The 17,358-nt window shown below is 39.8% G+C and overlaps 2 protein-coding genes, 1 long non-coding RNA gene and 1 other non-coding gene across 15 annotated transcripts in view; 3 read left to right on the top strand and 1 right to left on the bottom strand.

The window, feature by feature from the left end:
• RABGAP1L (RAB GTPase activating protein 1 like) overlaps positions 1–12,484 on the top strand; it is a 790,617-nt gene extending 778,133 nt beyond the window's left edge. For all 10 annotated transcript variants that reach the window (XM_050767055.1, XM_050767059.1, XM_050767046.1 and 7 more), the window contains 2 exons: positions 5,832–6,029; positions 7,056–12,484. In XM_050767055.1, the coding sequence (XP_050623012.1) occupies positions 5,832–6,029; positions 7,056–7,208 (351 nt within the window). In that variant the 3' untranslated portion in view covers positions 7,209–12,484. The remainder of the gene's footprint in view (positions 1–5,831; positions 6,030–7,055) is intronic.
• The window catches only part of CACYBP (calcyclin binding protein), a 753,822-nt gene that overhangs the window by 725,372 nt on the left and 11,092 nt on the right, over positions 1–17,358 (top strand). The gene's annotated exons all lie outside the window — the stretch shown is intronic.
• On the bottom strand, positions 7,811–17,326 carry LOC126941246 (uncharacterized). Its single transcript, XR_007721194.1, has 2 exons — positions 16,105–17,326; positions 7,811–13,018 (listed from the first exon to the last, which is right to left on the bottom strand). It is a non-coding gene; the product is annotated as an uncharacterized LOC126941246 (long non-coding RNA).
• LOC126944786 (U6 spliceosomal RNA) lies at positions 13,696–13,801 on the top strand. Its single transcript, XR_007722174.1, has one exon. It is a non-coding gene; the product is annotated as a U6 spliceosomal RNA (small nuclear RNA).

Below are 17,358 nucleotides of genomic sequence, written 5' to 3'. Positions count from 1 at the left end.
TCTGTGATAAAATTTATTTCAAAGTCCCACAGGCTTGTAAGTACCCAAAAGAATCCCCAACACCACCATTTTTATTAAAGGATTTATTAATAGGAATTATGGAGACTAGGATACCTGTCTTCTGACTGGGTGTGATTGTCTTCCCTGCCAGCTGAAAGGTTATGATGCTCCCATAAATCATGTGGACTGTCAGAGGCAGCTAACATGAAAGGAGGTGGAATTTGACATTGTCGCAAGAAGCCCCAGAGCTTGAGATGAGCCATGTAGCTTTCTTTGGTGGTGTGAACCTGAGAACCCTCAGCAGCACACATCTGACTGAGCCTGCATTGATGTGGCTTCAGTATGGGACTCAGTAGGATCATCCCGTCACTCTCTTTATAAGTAAACACCATGGGCAATGTAGAACTTAGCTGGAAAAACATGTGTTGGGTAACTGATTCTTGCACTAAGTTTTAGAGGTTTATTTTTGAAGAAAACCTATGGCATTTGTTTACTTGCTGCCCCCTGGTGGTAAAATGCATTATGTTGCTGCTCTATTTGAAAAAAACAGATTGCTTATTCCATAGAAACAACAGTAAACCAATGAATTGGTATTCTTAAGAGGCAGTGTTGTCACAGTCAACTTTTGGGACCAGTGTTACAGAAACCTGACATCATCTTGTTTGAATATGTTCAGGTTTCATACTAGTAAATAAATGTGTATTAAGTAATTTAGCATATAATTTAACAATCTTGAAAAGTGATTTAACCTTTCTAAGCTTCATTTTGTGTTCTATAAAATGGAGATAACATTACCTGCCTCATAAAATCATTCTGAATGTTAAATAAGATAATGACTATAAAGTATATGGTGCATATAAAGTGCTTAGATTAGTATCTGACATACAAGACCTTGTATTCCAAAAGTATTTTCTTCTTACTCATATTACAAAATATGAATCAGAGATTTAGTGAGTATAGGGTTTGGTGGTCTCCCTCTCTGATGAGATAAAATTTGATGTTTGTATCTTCCCTTTCTGGTCTACCTTTGCACTTCTTTCTAGTTAGCACTTATCACTCTTTGTACATTATAGGCATACTGACCAAGATTCAGTTGATGAAGTGTCGTGGTGTAAAGGGGTTATCTATCCTGAAGTGAATTTTTTTTTTATTTCTTCTTAAGAAAAAAAAAAAGGGGGGATACATGTGCAGAAGGTGCAGGTTTGTTACATAGGTATACATGTGCCATGGTGGTTTGCTATGCCTGTTAACCCGTCCTCTAAGTTCCCTCCCTTCAGTCCCCATCCCCAACAACAGGCCCTGGTGAGTGTTGTTCCCCTCGTCTGTGCCCATGTGTTCTCAGTGTTGAACTGAAATCTTTATGGAAATAACAAAATGAGAATTTATATTGATTACTCACTGAAGGTTTTACTGAGCATACACTATGCGTATAGCTATTAGACTGCCATTTTGTTATAGAAATTACCCATGAAAAGGAGCTTAAAATTTTCCTGTAGGACAAGTTACACATGCAAATTAAGAACTTAGGAAGCAGTTCAAGGGAGCTCACCTGGGCCAGGTGCAGTGGCTAACGCCGGTAATCCCAGCACTTTGGGAGGCTGAAGTGGGCAGATCACTTGACGTCAGGAGTTCAGGACCAGCCTGGCCATCATGGTGAAACCCTGTCTCTACTAAAAATAACAAAAATTAGCCAGGCATAGTGGCTCACACCTGTAATCTCAGCTACTCGGGAGGCTGAGGCAAGAGAATCACTTGAACCCAGGAGGCGGAGGTTGCAGTGAGCCAAGATTGTGCCACTGTACTCCAGCCTGAGCAGCAGAGTGAGATTCCATCTCAAAAAAACAAAAAACAAAAAAAAGTGCTAAGCTGGATCACACTGACAATCAGCGTCGCAGAGAAAACAAAATCATGAGAGCTATAGACCAAAAAAGCAGGGTGGATAGAAATTAGAGAGAAGTGTTTAAAAAGAACATTATAGAAGAAATGATGTGAGTGAAGACCCAAACATAGGAATGAGTGTGGCTTTATCATCAATAAAAAAGAAGATATACTGTCTTTTTTTAAAAATTATATTAATGATAAATGATTATCATTAATCGTTTAATTATAAATGAGTATTAATACTCATTTTAGGAATGAGTGTTTCAGTGTCTCATTACAGAGAGTGATGTGGTTAGAATATGTATTAAGGAACAGAGGAAAATATTGGCTAAGTAGGTGAGACTGCCTAATGAAAGTCCATGACATTCAAGAAGAGGAATATAAACTTGTCTTAGCCAGAATAAAGAACAACTAGGCTCACGCCTGTCATTCCAACACTTTGGGGAGGCCTAGGTGGGCGGATCACTTGAGTCCAGGAGTTCAAGACCAGCCTGGGCAACTTGGTGAAACCCCGTCTCTACAAAAAATACAAAAATTAGCTGGATATGATGGCATGCACCTGTAGTCCTAGCTCCTCAGGAGGCTGAGGTGGGAGGATTGCTTGAGCCCAGGAGGCTGAAGCTGCAGTGAACTGTGAGCATGCCATGGCACTCCAGCCTGGGTGACAGACCCTGGTACAAAATTAAAAAAAATAAAAAAGACAGTATATCTTCTTTTTTATTGATGATAAAGCCACAAACAGGCAATTCATTTGATCAAGGTTACACAGCTAGTAGAACCAGGATTTAAGCCTGGAAGTCAGACTCTAAAGTCAGTAACATTAGCCGTTAGACTATACCACCTCCCGTTTCTCTAGTGCTTCTTCCTATCTCATTTGGTATGATAAATAGCTTTTGTTTTTTTCAGTTTCCTATAATAACCTTCTTTTGTCATGATCACACCCCAGTTCATCCTTTACACTATAATCAGAATGAGTGTTCCCAAATATAAAGTGATATTTGACTATCATTCTGTGTATCAATGCAGAATTAGATTGGCCACATATAGGGAACCCAGAATAGCATTGGCTTAACCATAAAAGGTGTTGATTATTTTACATAAAAGCAGCTTAGGACTAGAAAGGTATACCCTTGGTGTCATTAGTAACCCAAGCTAATCAGTCATTAGTGACCCACATCTTCATGTGGACTTCTATCCTCAAGGTCACCTAGAAACCAATCCTTTCTTTTTTTTTTTTTTTGCTTTTTTTTTTTCTTTTGAGACGGAGTCTTGCCCTGTTGCCCAGTCTGGAGTACAATGGCACAATCTCAGCTCACTGCAACCTCTGCCTCCCGGGTTCAAGAGATTCTCCTGCCTCAGCCTCCCGAGTAGCTGGGATTACAGGCACGCACCTCCACGCCCAGCTAATTTTTGTATTTTTAGTAGAAAAATACAAAATACATGGTTTACCATGTTGGCCAAGCTGATCTCGAACTCCTGACCTTGTGTCCCACCCACCTCAGCCTCCCAAAGTGCTGGGATTACAGGCGTGAGCTGCCGCGCCCAGCCCAAAACCAATCCTTTCAACTAGAGCTCCCACCATCACACCCATACTCTAGGGCAGAATTTTAGTCCGAAAGGAGATGCAGGATATAAAGGCCTCATTCATCTGGGTGAGCTCTTTCTAAGCAGCCTTCTTAGAAGCTCCCCTCTAAACTTCTGCTTACATAGCAGCTTTGAGGGAATTTAGGGAGTGTCACCTTTTATCTAGACACACTGCCAGCTCAAATAAACTCAGGGTCTGTTAGGAAGAAGGAGAAATGGATATTGGGTGAGAATCAGCAGTATCCATCACGTTTTAGCAGGTCTGCCAAACTGCAGCTCTGTCAAACTTATTGCTCTATCTTTGAAATGTAGCACCGGGCTCGGTAGAGTAAATGAATGCATTTTCTGTAGGATAAAATCAGAATTCAGCAACATGGTATTTAAGGACCTTTATGACCCGGGCACAGAGATCTCTCATCTCGCTCATTGTTGAATCACTTTCTGCTTAAGCCTTTTTGAATTCTTTGAAGTTATCTGAAGGTGCTATGTCTTTGCACATGGAGGTGTCTCTTTGCTGAAATGTCATCCTCCCTCTTATGTGATCAATCTATTTCTTCATGTGGTTCAACCTAATAAAATTACTTAGCCAACTCAGTGAATTTTTAATCATTTAAGACTCAGATCAAAAGCTATTTAACATTTTTAGTCAACAGTAAACACACAACAAATATTTACAATATGCCTATACTGGGCTAATTATTCTCAGAGGTTCTTAAGTAACAGAATGACAAGTTTTGTTTTTTCATGTCTAATGAATATTAATGAACAGGAATACAAAGAGTAGATTATGGATGGGATGAGAAGGAAGCCAGTGAGTACTGAGAAGGCGACCCTTAGGGATTCAGCCTGGAATGGCAAGAGCTCAGACATGTCAAAGGAGAAAAATTTTTTTTTTTCTTTTTGAGACGGAGTCTTGCTCTGTCGCCAGGCTGTAGTGCAGTGGTGCGATCTCGGCTCGCTGCAATTCTCGCCTCCTGGGCTCACACGATTCTGCTGCCTCAGCCTCCCAAGTAGTTGGGACTATAGGTGCGCACCATCATGCCCAGCTAATTTTTGTAGTTTTAGTAGAGACGGGGTTTCACCATGTTGTCCAGGTTGGTCTGGATCTCGACCTCGTGATCCACTCACCTTGGCCTCCCAAAGTTCTGGTATTACAGGCGTGAGCCACTGCACCTGGCCCAAGAGGAAGAAATTAATGGTCAACTGGACATAGGATGAAAGAGAAGCTAATGAAAAGATGATCCAAAGTCTTCAGGCCCAAATGGTGGAGACATGCCCAGTGGCACAGAAGTGTGGTGGAGACTTGCTTTTTGTGTGTGAAGAGAGGAGGATGGGCATGGTGATGGACACATGGAGCTTGTTGTAGCAGTAGGGCATCAAAGTAGAAATAGCGTGTAATATCTTTTACCTCTACTGAATTATTTTTTAAAATACTTTAAGAAAACAACAGCACTATTGTCTGGAAAACAGCTGCTGTTGTTCAGTGCTATGTGCCCAACTGGCAATCTGGGCATGTGGTAGTTACTTTTTTTTTTTTTTTCCTGAGATGGTGTCTTATTCTGTCGCCCAGGCTGGAGTGCAGTAGTGCAATCTCAGCTCACTGCAACCTCCACCTCCCGGGTTCAAGCGATTCTCCTGCCTCAGCTTCCCGAGTAGCTGGGACTATAGGCACATGCCACTACACCTGGCTAATTTTTTGTATTTTTAGTAGAGATGGGGTTTCACCATGTTAGCCAGGCTGGTCTCAATCTCCTGACTTTGTGATCCACCCACCTCAGCCTCTCAAAGTGCTGGGATTACAGGCATGAGCCACTGCACCAGGCCGGAGTTACTTTTATTACTTTAAACAATAGGGGTCCTCTTTGCTTAAAACTCAACAACAGAACATGTGCTTTGTTGCAAGGGTAGATTTAGGCTAGTCATGATGACCGTCCTCAGTCTACTGTAGGCAAGTTCTTTAAACTCTGAGTTTCTTTCTTTATGAAATGAGGATGATGATAGTGCTTACTTACAGAGTTGCTTTAGGAGTAGTAAAATACTACAAGTAAAGCATTTGGTGTGGTGCTTGGCATCTAGTAAGAATAATGATAGCATAAAATTTCTAGAACAGATTTCAAAGAGATGCTACAATACTTTCTATTTCTAGGGTATTTCTAGAGATACTTCAGGAAAAGGGAGCACCCATCTTGGATAGTTGGGTTCGGGCTGACTAATGATTTTGATTGCAGCACAAGAAAAATAACCTTCAGAAATGGGCCTGCATTCGTGACAATAAACAGCATCTAAAAAAGTCATATATTGTTTCAGAAAGTGATTTAGCCTATGGAATACAGCTTGATGTTGGTTGTCTCTTTTGGATACTTTAGGGTAAGATGATGGCATGCAAACACTGCAGTGACATTTTCAGCAAGGAGGGTGCTTTGAAACTAGCAGCCACAAGCAGAGAGGACCAGGGAATTGAAACGGATGATGAGAAGGACTCACTTAAGAAGCAGCTGAGAGAGATGGAACTGGAACTGGCACAAACCAAACTGCAGTTGGTGGAGGCCAAGTGTAAAATTCAGGTTGGTGATTTGATAAAAGGACAAGAAGAAAGAATAAACAATTAATGGTCCAAGATACTCTGGTACTTCAGAATATACCTATCTAGGTCAGAATTGTATGATGAATATGTTTTCTATCTGCTAATGTGTCCTGCATAATCACATTTTATATCATGTATTCTTAACACTGATATAAACAAATACATAATTTTAAATGAAATTTTAATAATTAAAAGTATATCTTAGGAGAACTTAATTAAGCATAAGCTTTTTGTTTTTTTTACCCTGAGATTTTTTGCTTACATCCTTTCTCACAGAATGTGGTCACTTCAGTGGCTGATCCTGAAAATGAAAAACCAAAGCCCCTCTGCTGTGTGTACCCTGAGAGCCACACATTAGCTGACACCCGTTCTTTTCTTTGGAGCTGCTTTTTTATCTTTAGCTCATTTTGTCAACCCCCTTTCCCCATTATCTTTCTCCATATTGGAGCATAATATAATTAGAAATAGTCCTGGCTTCTGATGGACTCTTCTTCATTTCATTTTCTCAGTGATCCCTACCAACGCCATAGCTGCCATGTCGCCAGCCTGCACCACACCAGCCAGCTTCCACCATGTGTCTGCTCTGACCCTGGACATTCTTAGGGCAAAGCCTATTTCTTTGGAACTGGAATTCATTCATGCTTATACTACCAGTAAAAATTCATCCATATATTTACATTTATTTGTGGTTTTTAAACCTGTTATCTTGGGTTGCAACCTAAACCTAAATTTGGATCTAACTTGCAGGGGAAAAAAGAATAAAATCAGGTTTTCTTTCACTGTTGACAGAAAGTACAGATTCCAGTTTTTTGATAAATCTTTTAGCTCTTAACTTTATCCTTGTAGTAACCAATTCAATCTCTCCTGGGTTTTGTGGGAGGAAAACTGGCAGCACATACCTTGAGACTCCAAAAAGCTGCACATTTTTAAAAATTAATTAATGTATTTATTTATTGGCAAAAAGAAAACATTTATTTAACTCAGATTATTTTCTTGCTTTAACTAGGAACTTGAACATCAGAGAGGAGCCCTTATGAATGAAATCCAAGCTGCAAAAAACTCTTGGTTTAGCAAAACCCTGAACTCTATCAAAACGGCCACGGGCACCCAGCCATTGCAGCCAGCACCGGTCACCCAGCCACCCAAGGAGAGCACATAGTTCCAGCCTTACCCAAGCACAAGAGCACAATGTTCAAAGCAGTGGAAATCTGGGAGGATTCTTCCTGGTGTCCCTTTGAAGGAAAGTCAAGGAGGCCAGAAAACAAGCCAGAATCTTTCAGTAGCTCTCTTTCTTGTATGACACTTTTCAAAGGGAGGTTATTTAAACTGACCTGTTTTATGTTGAATATCTATTTTCCAGCTTCTTCATGGAAGGCCATGTTCAGATCCATCATAGTATTAACACATTATTTTGTTTGCCTGATGTTTAGTTGGAAATAAGTAATTCAGAACTAAATGCTCTTTTATTTAGAACTAATTATTCATAATTATTTTTATCTTATGTAAAAATGGAGATATCTGTTATTCCAAGGTTGAAGTGAAGTGATAGGAAGATCTTTGTCACAGGAAAAAAAAACATTGAAACCTAAACCTCTTAGCTTTTCAGGATTTATTCAGATAAAGCACACTGTGGGGCCAGGCATGACTGCTCTCAGGTTTCCTCCTGAGCCTGATTCCCAGGGGAGTGATAATCCTGTCCAAAGGAAAGAACCAATCAGTGATCATTGGTTTACTTTCATTATCTGGAAATGAAGTGCCAGGAATAGATGGGCTATTCAGATTATACATTAGGTAAAAGGAACTGAGATTTTAATAAGTGTAGGTTAGGATCATTTGGGCTGTGGTATTCTAACAGATCCTTTTAAGAACTCCACATGGGACTTGTGAGTTCCTAAGTATGCCTAAGTATGGACACAGATGTGACTTCTGGCACTTATAAAGTTAAAGGTGGATGTTGCGCCTTACAGACTTAGGGAGCCTTTACCAGAGACGCCTAAAAAGTCCCAGGTTCAGCCATTGTGCTGAATAGAGTGGAATACAGAACCAGGGACAGAGTATTTCATTTAACATTGATAGATACTTGCTAAGGAAACACTAACAATACTGTAACTTTGTTAAAGGACATAGTATTGAAATGAGAAATAGAGGTCAAGCTCACATCATCTTAGCTTAATGTTGGGCAACTTTTTCCAATTTCGGTAGTTCACTGAAAACGTGTCCTTCATACCCATAGAGAGATACAAATGCATTTGTAACATTTTTGATTGAATATAAAACCTTTACATAAATACTTATCTCATGGAAAGGTAAAGCTATTGTTTAAAAATTAGTGGAAATATTTTTTCAATTATATTTAACATGCCTATAAAAATAGTCCTTGCAGGAAATTATTTGATAAGAGCAAAACTATTTTTATTTTATAAACTATTTTGGAGGCCTCTGTTCCTTTCACACCAACCAAACTACTATTAGATATGTACAACAACATTTGTTGATATACATCATTGGCCTCATTGTTGAACATATTATTTGCAAAGAATCTTAAACTCTGCAGTGCCAGAATGATTTTCATCTGTGCCATATGTTGCAATTAAAAGTAACACACCCTTAGAAAAATCAAATAAGAGCCATCTCCACCCCAGGAGGATACAGCAAGTTGCTCACAGTGGATCTTTTCCTCTAAAATGATCTTTTATGTTCTAAAAAGTGAAATCCCCTTTTTCTGTGTTTATATTATCTACAGCCCATAAAACTGATGTGATTATTATGTTATACTCATCAGATAATACTTTTCTTACATAAATCTTTTGTTGTTCTGACATCTTTCATTACAAAATTTATTTTCTTACCAAAAAGGAACATAACTCAGCATTCCAGGTGTCTATATTGACTTTAATATTCTCTACATGGTGGTCTAGAGAAGCTAATTTTTTTTTTTTTGTAAAATATAGTAGCTAGAAAATGTTATCTTGGCACTTGTTTTTGTAAATCATTTCGTATAGGCTGTTAGCTTTACTGGTACTTTACGCTTTGATTCCAAGAAGCCCTGTGCAGTTGCCTTATCAAATGGCCAGCTAAATTAAAGATGCTCTTTTGTGTTGTGAATTTCATAATTCTGTACAGAGCTTGTTTCAACTTACAAAAATAAGTACATTCCACAGAATGCCTAAAGTGCATAATTTTCTTTAAATAATAGGTGAGGGAGAAACATAATGGCTCTAGGTTAATCCCTTATCTGGAGACCTTGTTCAACTTCATAGTCCCTTTCCTTTTGAAGAGAAAAATCCTCCCCCAGCCAAGCATGGTGGCTCACGTCTGTAATCCCAGCACTTTGGGAGGCCAAGGTGAGTGGACCACCTAAGGTCAGGAGTTTGAGGCCAGCCTGGCCAACATGGTGAAACCCTGTCTCTATTAAAAATACAAAAATTAGCCAGGTGTGGTGGTGGGTGCCTGTAATCCCAGCCTATTCAGGAGGTGGAGGCAGGAGAATTGCTTGAATCCAGGAGGCAGAGGTTGTAGTGGGCCAAGATTATGCCATTGCACTCCAGGCTGGGCGACAAGAGCAAAATTCTGTCTCAAAAAAGAAAAATCACCAGGTACATACCTCTCAAGTTTGATAAGTCCATCTTTTGAGTTTTCTTTTAGCTCTTTCAAAAGGGCAATACATAGTTGTTGTTGTTTTTATTCTCCAGCCCCATATCATACTTGGATATGCCTGTTGGTACCATAAGCCTAAACTCTCCCTCACTGCAATGCCTTTGAGTCAGCAGCAATAGTAAAGACAAGAAACAAAGAAAATTCAGAATTTGGCATGTGGTATGATTGTTCATACAATATGTTATAATAGCAATATTCCAAACAATATGTCCTTCACTGTCTGTTGTTTGAAAACTCATGCATCCCAGCATGAAGTAACTACTAGTTTTAATTTCACTTATTTTGAGATATATTTGAGAATTGCATCTCTTCTATTGAATTTCATTTAGAAGAGATGAACCAGCCAAATATCCAGGAAAGTTTCAAAATATTCTAGTGTTTTTCATCCTTTCCTAGGATGTGCTCTGTATAAAACATTCCTCTGAAAATCTAATATTTGTAATATCTAAGAATTGATCATTTCTATTTTCATTAAATTCTGTAGAAAAAAATAAATGAATGAAATTCAACTTCATAATTCAGTTCATCAGCTTTTATATCTTGAGAATCTTAACACATTCTTTAAATCTGAAAGAAACCAAGCTGGATTTTGCAGTGCATATGTTTGCTAGCTTCCCACATCCTGAACCATGTCAAAATTTGGTTATATTTAGTTATATATAATTTAATGCAAAGAAATTCTCAGTTACTTAATGTTCTGTTTATTTATGAGTGCCTATCAGGAACACTAATAGGAATGCCATTCAACTGGTGTCTTCTCCTGCCCTTCTCCCAGCTGTTAAATTAGTACTTTCTTCTTCATTGGCTTTCTGAAATGCCCTGAGTAAAGTAGAAAAGCGACCTTTGTATGGATGTGGGGATATTTAATACTATGTATCTTGTTTCATTTTTTTCTAGGGTGTATTAATATTTATTTTTCTCCAACGCCTGCTCCATTTTCTTAAAATATTTTCCAGTTAATAGTTAGTTGCTTTATTTCCTAGCTGAAGTGAGAAAACCAAGAGAAAACAACACAGATTTGGGCAGAGGAGATACAGTTAGATCCTTAAAGGAGTCAGCCACCCACCCAGAAGGAGAATCACATGTGTAACTGATGTAGGGGTTTAAGCCTTCTTTTACTTTCGCTAAAATCAGTCTACTAACTCTTCCACCAACCTTTGCATCAAACACTTAGGTAGCTGCCTGATTAGGGGGCCCCTTGAAGGGGGAAAAAAAAACTTTTAAAAAATTAAATGCCTTGGTTTTATCTTCTGGGAAAGAACACTTTTACTTAATTAGCAAGATGATTACATTATATAACTTGCCCTTAAAAACACTCCAAAATACTGACTCCTTTGCTCCAATTACAAGTGAGAGAGTGAAGAAATTCTGTTGTATGATTTGAACACTATTAGGTTTGTATGTGTGTTTAATTGGAAGAATTTTATATAGAGTATCTCTGCTTCTTTTGTTTCCCTGGGTACCACACAACCAAATACACATTGAGATTTCAAGAAATAATGATGAAAGCCAGAAGGCCAGACCACAGCTCTGCAGCCTGTTTCCTACTATCAGATATGAAACTCTTTCTCATTACCATGCTGATAGTCACACTGAACTAGAACTGTCCCAACACATACTTTCTCTCTCATAGTGGCTTCCATTTAACACAGGCAAAGCCCTTTACCTTAGCAAATTCTTTATCTTTCAAAAGTGACCAAAATGAGGACTTCAACCTTGGTTGCTCCTCAATAGAGATGCTGATCTTGAGTTGTAATGAGAAAAGTGGACATATAGATTTTAGTGACTGCAGTCAGCTCTCTGGCATTCCTTTCTCAGTTTGCATCTAAAAGACTACAATATGTCAAGCTTATCTCCACCTGAATTTGCTGCCTACTATAAAAACATTTCATTAATATATCTCATTCTTCCTACCTCCATCTCTGGTTTGTCATTAGTGGTATTCTGAAAAGCTTAAGAAAAAAGAATCATTGAGTAGAAAGTGAACATTTTAAGTTATTTTCCTTTTTCACTGGCAATTAGTTAACATGTAAAATCTTTTCCATTAAACTCTATAACTTTTAATAACTATATATTATATATGGGATAAAATATATGGACTGAATTGTGAGAATATAAATGCATCGAGAGACTCTGGTGTCATGAAAGCACAAGAATAAGGCTGGAGATGGTCCCAGATCCAAGATGTCCCAAAAGCCTTTTGTATCAGTTTCTCTATTTTTGGTATTTTGCATAATGCATGGATCCTTAGTTCAAATGAGGGACACAGTTTCTCAGCCCCACTTCTTTCTTTCCAACTCCTACCTTTCCCTTGCAGAGGAGGTAGTAGAGATTCTGAATTATCTATTATGAATTCTATTATTTTGTCCATGGCATCTCTAATGAAAACAGGTTCTAGAATAAAGGAGTTGATTAGTCTGAACAGTACTAATTAACTACAAAAATGTTAGTGATCAGCCTCTTCCTCTATAAACGATGACCAATTAGATGTTTCCATAATTCCATGTATTATGTATAGTACACTCTATAAATGTAAATGTAATGCTTGTCTAAAAAGTGCAATTTATTGTACATTGTCCCAACAAATGTTTACTTTTATAATTGTTATGAACTTGAATTGGATTAGTATTTTGTTTTTATGTGTGAATGAAGCCTTGTGAAATAAACAAATGCAACTGAGAAGGTAACAAGGTGACTGTTTTTGTGAGCCAGTGATGTTTTCAATGCTTTGTGTTGCCCCTTTGGCCCCATTAAGCAGTAATAAACATTTGTTCTGAAGTCCATGTATGTCTTTTTAATTTTTTTTAGTTGACTTTATTCTGACTCATTTGAACCCAATGTTTATGTAACACTTCTTACACCTGACACTAGACTCCAGTCAACTTAGAAAACAGTATATACCCTGCAAAAATGATATCCTGTGCAGCACCACCACAAAGTGCCTTATTTTCCTCTCTACTGAGGTTCCTTGATTCCAAATAACAGAAACCTTTGCAAGCTAGCTTAATAATAGTAATTTTAAGAGGCAATTAACCAAAAGGAAATAGGATATCTGTATCATAGGTCCCAAAGGCCAAACACTTGGGCCTGAACTGGCACTAGGACAAGGGGCTGGAATGCCATCAGGACCCTGAAAGCAATTGTTCCCATAATTGTGCTTCTGCTTGTCCTTCCAGATGACACTTACCTGCTTCATTCTTCTCTCTGAAAACAGGCTTTCTCTGCTTCTAAGTACACAGCTACCAAGTTTACATATCCTCTCTTCAAACTACCAGCAGAAGACTGCCATCTCAATTGTTCCAATCACAAGTTCTGGAAAAAAAATATGATTGGCTAATCCCGGGTCAGGTAGCTGCTGTTAAGTCCTTTAAGGTACAGCAAGGTAGGAGATATATAATTCAAACTAAACTTCAGAGGCACTTATGAAAGTGGAAATCGTGTGCAGAGAATCCCAATCATATCTCATTTGCATTTGCATTTTGTTCTGGGAATCCACGGAACCCAAGTGAAATACCAAGAGATTGGTCAGCTCCTCTTGGAATTCGGCATGTATTAAAAAATAATAAAAGACTGTAAGATTACAGATTTTGGTCCAAATTCAGACCACAGACATCTTTCGTTTGGCCATGTGGTGTTTTCTGTTTGTTTTCTGAGACGGTCTTGCTCTGTCACCCAGGCTGGAATGCAGTGGCGTGATCTCAGCTCACTGCAATCTCCACCTCCCAGGCTCAAGTGCCTCCCACTTCAGCCTCCCAAGTAGCTGGGACTACAGGCAAGCACCACCACGCCTGGCTAATATTTCTATTTTTTACAGAGACAAGGTTTTGCCATGTGGCCAGGCTGGTCTCAAACTCCTGAGCTCAAGCAATCCACTTGCCTCAGCCTCCCAAAGTGCTGGGATTACAGGCATCAGCCACTATGTCTGGCCCCCTCTGGTATTTTAAACAATGTGAAATTTTACATAAAAAGTAAAACAAAATTACTCAGAAGTGCTCACTTCAACAGCATATACACTAAAACTGTAATCTACAGAGAAGATTGGCATGTCGCCTGCACAAGAATGACACACAAGTTAATTAAGCATTCCATATTTTGCACAGTCCCCAGAAGGTCATTTCTTTATCTACTGACAAGCCCCAAGAGAACAGTATGAGTCATAGCAAAAAAAATTAAAAATTAAAAATATCCATTGAATTTGGCAGTTAGGAAATCATGAGTAAGCTTGACAGGTACAATAACTGGGGGAAGCAGAAAGGCTGCCTGCAATCGGACAACTGAATGAGAAATAATTTCATTTTGAAAAGAAAATTATTCCAAACTTTGGAAACAAGGCAAAAAGGTGAGTGGCATGTCCTTTCAGTGTCAAACCAAGGACTAGGGGATTGCACTTTATTTCATTGTTTACTATTGATTTAAAAGTCCTATACTGAATCTATACAGTAACTTCTAGATTTTTGTCCAATAAGAATGCAAATCCCTACTTCCTTTCCAGTGGAACAGATAACACCAAAAGTTAGAGTTTATTACCCTGTGACACATTAACAGGTTTGTATCTAACCTTCCCACCTTACACTAACATTACATTGTTAAATTGCCTATAAATACCTGGCTACTCAAATACACTCTCATTAACCAATGAGTTGAATTAAGTATTTGTCACATGTCCATTTATATTTGCATAATATTGTCTGGAAAAGCCTCCCTTAGTGTTACTTCTGAAAGACCTAAACAGAGTGAAGAAACGATCTGTGTGATGAACTGGAGGAAGAGGATTACAAGTGGAGAGAAAGCTGGGTACAGACTTGGAGGCAAGAGCAAACCCAGTGGGTTCAATGACTAAGAAAAATGCCAGACTGTTTAAATCAGGGAGTGGGGAAGGAAGAGTGGTGAGAGATGGGTTCTGATGTGAAGCTCATAAAGGTGAGATAAGATACGTAAAACACTCAAGTTCACAGTAAGGAGTTTGTACTTTATTCTAAGCCTAATAGGAAGCTGTCAGAGGTTTTTAAGCAAAGGGATATAATGATCTGAAAAGATATCGCAGGCTGCTCTGTGGAAAACTAACCCTAAAGGCACAATGGGGAAGCAGAGAAACCAGTTAGGAAGCTAAAATTTCAGACAAAATAATGATGGCTTGCACCTGGGTGTGTAGGGTAAGAATTATCTTTTCCTTCTACCCATTTTAGGCTCATTGGCTTGGGATGCTGTAACAAAAGACAAATTAACAAGAGAAAAGCATAAATATTGTTAGTTTTACATAACATGCAAACTTCATAAAGAAATAAAGACCCAAATAAATAGTTAACCTTAGTGTTCTTTAGAGTAGGTTTGAAGAAGAATGAAGAATTGTGGGAAAATGGGGCTAAAATACTGTGATCTAAGGGTAATAAACTGGGGGAAACTTAGCAAGGCCTGATGTTCATATTCATCTCTACGTTCCTGTGTTTTCAGAGATAAAGATGTTACTTTTATTCCAGGTATAGACAGGGCAACTCTCACATTAGGGTATTACGTCCTGCTTCAGGGCAGAAAGGTGCAAGAAAGTTAGAGACATTCCTGCATATGTTCTTTCTCAAATTCCTTCAGTTTAAAGTATTCAGTATGTCTAGGTGCCATATTCTTGGGTAGCATGCCCCAAACCCCGTCAGGTGGTAGAAGCAGAGGTTGTGAGAAGTCGTTTAATTCGCTACATATTTTGAAATTAAGCCAGTAAGGCTTGCTATATGATAAGATGTAAGGCCTGAGATAGAAGACTCACCTGTGACTCCTTAGCCTGAGCAATTAAGAGAATGAGGTGACTGTTCACTGCATTAGGTCAAGCTTTCACTCGGTGCAGTGCGATATCTGTTTTTATTTAATTATGTACTTAACAATTCCAGGCTACTGGTTGGCCACTTTAAAAAAATACGGGCCGGGCGCGGTGGCTCAAGCCTGTAATCCCAGCACTTTGGGAGGCCGAGGCGGGTGGATCACGAGGTCAGGAGATCGAGACTATCCTGGCTAACATGGTGAAACCCTGTCTCTACTAAAAATACAAAAAACTAGCCGGGCGTGGTGGCGGGCGCCTGTAGTCCCAGCTACTCGGGAGGCTGAGGCGGGAGAATGGCGTGAACCCGGGAGGCGGAGCTTGCAGTGAGCCGAGATCACGCCACTGCACTCCAGCCTGGGAGACACAGCGAGACTCCGTCTCAAAAAAAAAAAAAAAAAAAAAAAAATACGATAAAATACACAGCTCTCAGGAGTTCATCCCACGAACTTTGACAATTGTATGTATGGGTGTAATATTTCTATTACCTTGGCAAATTCCCCCCCACCCCCGCAGGGCCTTAAATATAATCTATAGAAGAAACTACGTACATAAAAATACGTTTACAACTTAATTTCTAAAGTGAACCCACCTATTTATAAATCAGTGTCTAAATCAAGTAACATTACCGGAACCTCAAAAGCCCCCTGGTGGCTCTTCCACGTCATTGTCCTTCCCACTACGCTCATTAACACCACGGGCTAGTTTTCAGACTTCATTTAAATTGAACCACACAATATGAACTCTTCTGTGTCTGGCTTCTTTCACTTAATGTTATTTTTTGTGTGAAATTCACGCATGTTGCGCTTCGGTAATTTATTTTTGTACTGTACTTCCGATTCTTTATTACAGATAATGGTCAGCCTCCATTTCGCTAAGAGCTTTTTTCCCTCTCCGAGTTGCTGATTCTAATCGCCGCCTTGGACGATCAAAAAAGCTGAGCGCGGGCTATGTGATCTCTGAGGGGTTGTTTCCAACCGTGTTGTTGACATCTTGAGCCTGCCAAGGACTAGAATAACCTGAAAACTAGGCTTCTCTGGGGTCTCGCTGAGAGGCAGCGTTAGAACCAGAAGAGAACATCGTCTCCAGAAGACATTCCACCATTTTCTTTGATGGTAAACAGGCTCACTTATACCGAATCCAAACCCAGGCGAGAACTACGGACTCTTGAAATGGTCGGTGAAAGAGGCGAAAGCACCAGGAAATTATGCTTCAACAGTCCACGACAAAAGGAGGGTTTGAAACTGTGGCCAAACGCCGACCCTTTCGTTAGGGCCTTGACCTGGGCTTCCGCCACCGGGCCGGGTCATGTGGCCAACGCAGCTCCACCTCCTACCGCGGCCAATGATGACGACACGAGGTCGGAGCGGACAGACAGCGGTGACGTCTCCAGTGCGGCAAACTCACTGAAAATCAAACCGCTACCATTAGGAGTCCTCCACGCTTAACATATCCATTCATTCTCGTTTGAACATAACCAGGCAGCTCCTTCTCCCCATTTTTTGCCTTCTCGCGGAGGCTGAGAGACTAGCCTTACACAACATGGCTGCCTGGTGTGTCTGGTGTCCTAGAACGGACGGAAGACTCTACTCAACTTCCGACTTGGACTCCGAAAATCGGTACGTTATTTCCGGGGCTGGGTTAAGGCAGCGGTTCCGAGCTGCGACTGCGCAGCCTGGCCTAGCGCGGTCAAATTACAATACATAAAGTTGTCGGGGCGGAGAGTAGGGCATTACTCTGCTCGGACTGCTGGTTCGCTCGCGAGACTTGAGCGTTGCTAGGAGATTCGGCAGGCGGGCGGAGCCAGACTCGGCGGGGCGGGGAGGGGCGGGGCCACACTCTGCGA

This window comes from Macaca thibetana, chromosome 1, assembly GCF_024542745.1.
Source record: "Macaca thibetana thibetana isolate TM-01 chromosome 1, ASM2454274v1, whole genome shotgun sequence".
Classification (NCBI taxonomy): domain Eukaryota; kingdom Metazoa; phylum Chordata; class Mammalia; order Primates; family Cercopithecidae; genus Macaca; species Macaca thibetana.
This window is presented reverse-complemented; position numbering and strand designations above follow the sequence as displayed.